Source organism: Cebus imitator, unplaced genomic scaffold (assembly GCF_001604975.1).
Source record: "Cebus imitator isolate Cc_AM_T3 unplaced genomic scaffold, Cebus_imitator-1.0 Scaffold326, whole genome shotgun sequence".
In the NCBI taxonomy this organism is placed as follows: domain Eukaryota; kingdom Metazoa; phylum Chordata; class Mammalia; order Primates; family Cebidae; genus Cebus; species Cebus imitator.
Genome location: NW_016107641.1, coordinates 1,184,226 through 1,188,951, shown reverse-complemented (window position 1 = coordinate 1,188,951; position 4,726 = coordinate 1,184,226). Strand labels below are relative to the sequence as shown.

At 54.4% G+C, this 4,726-nt stretch overlaps 1 protein-coding gene across 10 annotated transcripts in view; it reads left to right on the top strand.

The window, feature by feature from the left end:
* The first annotated feature begins 383 nt into the window (after positions 1–383).
* The window catches only part of ARHGAP22 (Rho GTPase activating protein 22), a 217,522-nt gene continuing 213,179 nt past the window's right edge, over positions 384–4,726 (top strand). For 6 of the 10 annotated variants that reach the window (XM_037729974.1, XM_017504664.2, XM_017504662.2 and 3 more), the window contains exons 1-2: positions 606–1,152; positions 3,869–4,031. In XM_037729974.1, coding sequence (XP_037585902.1) covers positions 3,980–4,031 — 52 coding nt within the window. In that variant the 5' untranslated portion in view covers positions 606–1,152; positions 3,869–3,979. Of the gene's footprint in view, positions 1,153–3,868; positions 4,032–4,726 lie in introns of all 10 variants that reach the window. The other 4 variants (XM_037729973.1, XM_037729980.1, XR_005196352.1 and 1 more) reach the window with 3 other exon arrangements.

Below are 4,726 nucleotides of genomic sequence, written 5' to 3'. Positions count from 1 at the left end.
CCCACTTTCTCCCCATACTTAAGACACAGAACTGGGCCAGCTATGCAGAATTCACCTACTCCAGGGAAGACTCAGTATGGAAAACCGCCTAAATCCCACACGCCCTGCCAATAGCACGAGGCGCACAGGACGGTGAAGCTTCAGACAGGCCGGGGCGAGATGAGCTTGGGCATCCAGAGGCCAGGAGGGAAGGCGCGGCGAGCGGTCGCGTCCCCGATGCCCGCCAGGGGGCGTCGTGCACCAGGGCCCAGGCAGGCCACCTCCGCCCGCGGCGCTACCCGCGCTGCCCGGCAGGGGTCAGCCTCGCCCGGCCGCCCCCGACCCGGCTGCCGCAGCCTCCAGACCCGCTGGGACCGCCCGCGGTGCCCCTCCCCGCCCCCCGCAGAGGCGCCGAGCGGCCGGGAGCCCGGTCCTGCCTGAGGATGCGGGGCCCTGGCTGCATCCCCCCGACACTGCCCGCCAGCTCATCACACCGAGGCCGAGGGCAGGGCCACAGCCAGGGCTCCCGCCGGGCCGGAGGAGCGGGCCGGGAGCTCAGGCGCTGCCACCGGGCGGCGAGGAAGGAGCCCCAGGCAGACCCCGGGCGGCCGAGGCGGGGAAAGAGACGCCGGGCCCCGGTTCCAGGTGAGCAGCCCCGCCCGCTCTGCCGGAGGCCGCGCTCGCTGCCCGCTCACACCCTGCGGGAGCTGCGGGTGCAGAGCCCTGGGGCGCACGTGGCCAGCCCACTGCCACACCCGAGGGACGGATTTCCGTCCCCACCTCGGCCCTGGTGAACCCTGTGGCTGGAGTACCTCCTGATCCCACAGTGATGCCCACCTCGGGGCGCTGCCAGGTGCCAGGGTAACGCGTGTGACATACAGTGTGCTGAGAAGTGCTGGCTGTCACTGTGAATGTCCGTGGTGGGGTGACGCCCGGGCAGGGTGCGCTGGCCTGGCTCCAGAAGACCGGGCCTCTCCAGCCCCCACGGCGCACCCGTTTGCTGCGTGGCCCGTGCAGGCGGTGGCTGCTCCTGGCTGAGTCATCCAGAGACAAGCGTCCAGCCCAAGCTCTCTACAGCCCTTCCCTGCGCTGCCCGGCGGGCCCCGGGAGCTGTGTCCAGCTGTGTCCGCTTAGCTGGGGTGTGACCTGCATTTGAACTTGCTGCAGAGAAAGGTGGGTGAGGAAAAGGTGAGGGTGAGGGACTGGAGAGCAGTCTCTTGTCCCCTCTCCCCCTGAGGTCACTGTCCCCTAGCTGGTGGGCAGAGCTCTGTCCCCAAGTCTTCCGAAGGAGAGGCCCACGCTGTAGGACCTTGTCCCCACTATAGGCTGAGGTTGGTAAAGGTCACAGAGGTGGTTTCTGATAAAACTTCCCTAACCAGAGGTCTCCCAATGCAGTGTGCCCCCCCCACACACACACATCCACCCTCCATGGTGTGGGTGGAGGTCAGTGAGGAGCAGACACCTGCCCGGGCACACACAGCCAGGGCGGAGACCTGGCTCACTGTCTCCCTAGGGAGGGGCCCCCTTGTTCTGTGAGAGCAGGGAGGAGATGGGTCACTGACCTGGCCAAGAGGAAAGAAAGAAAGGGTAATCAGCATGTCCCAGGAGAGGAGCTCACATTCCCCCCTCGGTCCCTCCCTCTCATACACCACCCTCTCATACACCACACATGCACACACACACACACACACACACACACCACTGGGATGTTCGCATGTATCTTATCCTTAGGACAACCCCACTGCGGGCACTGTATCTTGGAGCCCTTTCCCCACCCTTGCTTGCAGTGCCTAGCATCCACTCTAGCAACCACCTTTTTTCCATCCATACCGGCTAAGGTGGTTTTCACCAGCCAACGCCACCGTCTTCCTGGAAGGAGAGCAGGTTGGTTTTAGCCAATCAGCACATTGTATTGGTTTGGGTGGTTCAGGGAGGGGTGCGTGGCCCAACCAAGGCCATGAGGCAAGAAGAGTTGTTTGGGAGAGTAAGGAGGGCAGCTTCCCAGCAGTTTTGAGAGAGACACTGGAAGATAAGCTCTCTCTTTGTGTTGGTCATGAAAGAGTATTAGTCCCTGAAGCAAGCTGATGTCCAGCATTTTTTAATAATGAGGTGACGTTGTTGAGAAGGAAGCAGTCATTCTAGAAGCAAACAGGAGAACTGGAAAGAAACCCAGACTTGGTTAACATTGTCAAGCTGCTGGATCCAGCTATGCCTGAAGTCCATATTATGAGGATTTTTCCTATTCAAGGAGCCAATAAATCCCCTCTTTTTAACTGTTGTTTTTTTTCTTCTGCAATTGAAAGTTCCTTACCTGGTAGTGTTTTCTTTTTTGGCCAAAGAGAAAGTGGATATTCAGAAGGTATAAAGTCGCCAGATACTCAGTTAAATCTGAATAGTTTTTCAGGTCAACAATACATACCATTTTAGCAGACATTATGCCCCATGAAATACTTAAAGCACAGTTACACTACAAAATTAACTGGGCATCCTATACTTTTGTTTGCTAAATCTGGCTCATGCCTAAATTCCCAGCACTCAAAAAGGGAAAACCTGGACTTGGTCCTTAATTTGTAGTCATGCTGCAAAACTCTAGGCTTTTAGTTCCAAAGCCCCCTGTACACCAAGTCATGGGACAGGCTTCTTCCTCTCACTCCTCTCTGCCTCTGTACCTGTGGGCTCTTATCCGCCTTGCACTCAGGCCTTTGCAACCCAAATTACTGCCTGCATTGTTGCAAGAACATGCTGGCGCCTTGGGTTTGGGCCCTTGCTGCTCTCTTCAAGCAGTTGAGTGCTTGCCTGCTGCCTCCTTCTGTTCCCAGCTGTCCCTGGTCACTCCCCAGAGGATCAGGTTGGCTCCCTTCTCTGTGCTGTTCCAGCACTCCTTTCTGAGAACATTAGCAGCAGGAGCTGTCCACAGATCCCCAAGGCATGGGCCAAGATGACAATTCCCCCACAGCACTGACTATGCTTGCTTTACCTTTACGGCAGTGATTGGTTTTTAACTGCTTTTTTGCTCCCTGCAATTGAAAGGAGTTTCAGGTCACTATCAATAAACGTGATGCAAGCTCAATATAGCAGAGACAGCAGCAGAGACAAGAAGGGTGCTGGGAAGAAAATTCGGGAGCATGCCCTCCCAGGAGTCACTGCTCCATCTGTATCAATGCCGCCTGTATTTAGACAACATTGTTTCCATCACCTTGGAGGCTGCCTTTGCCTTGGACTGCCAGGACCACTATGTCAATGATGTTGATGGCTGCATAAACATCGCTTGGCTGTTTCATAATCGGGGTTTTTCTTTTTGATTCTCAGCAACTGTAAATTATGCTGTAATGATTCTAAATTTCCAGAAATTGAATGGAAAAGCCATGCCATGAGCTGCCTGTGTGCCTGGTGAGGGTCTCACATGGGGTGTTCCTGGCCCTTGACTCTCCATCTGTGGGTGGGATTCAGTCCTTGCTCTCCCCACTCATGGGACTGCTGTGCCCACCAGAGGAAGGCCATAAATGCATCCTGGAAGTCATGCTGCAAATTTACAGTGTTGTTTGTACTTATTTCTGAGCCTCTCAGGAAGCTCAGCTCCCCTTATATCCAGGTCAGCTCATGGAAAAAAATCAAATATAGCATCTGATGTGTGCTGAAGGCTTTGCCCATAATGCCCTTTCTTTCCACTTCTCGGCCCTCCGTTTGTTCCGAGGCGGTTGTCGTTATTGTTTCCATTTTATGGATTTGAGGAACTGATACCCCAAGACCTCATGACTTGACCAAGACCATTCCAAGACCCCTAGGTACACCTATGCTGAATGAACTAATACCTCACAGCGAGGCTTCTCGTTTAAAATCCAAGAAAATACCAGATAAAGGGCATTCTAAATATATTTCTTTTCTATAGATGTGGATCTCCTGTTACTGGAAAACAGGAATTAGCTTGTCTGCTTGAGGATGTGGTTGGTTCTTTATAAAAAGGATACAGAAGAAATTCGCACAGACTGCCAGCTTCATTATGCTGCCGACAGCTTCCAGCAAAAGGAGAACGTTTGCAGCCAGATATTTCAGTAAGAATTTTATTATGTTCTATGTGGGAAGTGATTACCTTTGCATTTGACTTCTTGCTTGAGGGATGGGGTCCCCGGGGGCTGTCTTGGTCTTATGGCTGAGAGCACCAGGCAGCATCTGTGGTCAGGGTTCTGACCTCCTTCAGCTCCTGGCAATGGGTGAACCTCTGAACTACTTCACCCCTGAACTACTGCAGCTCTTCTGTGTCTGTCTGAAAAACAGAGGCTTCAGGGTCCTGGGCAATAATGACTCAGAGCTCTGATTGCATTCAGAATCTATAAGAACCTCTATGTCCAAGGACCGCTGGGGTGATAGGCAAATCCTTCACAGGGAAAGGCTGTGTGCAGCTGAAGGCTGCTCTACATCCTGCTTGGAAAGGATCCAGTCAAGGGGCCCATAGAGAAAGGGTGAGAATGCCTCAGTAACCCTCAGAAAAGTATCTGGAGGTAACTGTGAGACCAAATGGGATGACTGGGTCACAGGCGGGTGCTATCTGGGTGGGCTATGCAGGTGATAATTGGCTAGGTTATGCAGGTGGGTCACAGACACGTGCTGGCTGGGTGGGTTGTGCAGGTGATGACTGTGTGTTGTGCAGATGCTGACTGTGTGGGTTGTGCAGGTGCTGGTTGGGTGGGTTGTGCAGGTGATGACTGTGTGGGTTGTGCAGGTGCTGGTTGGGTGGGTTGTGCAGGTG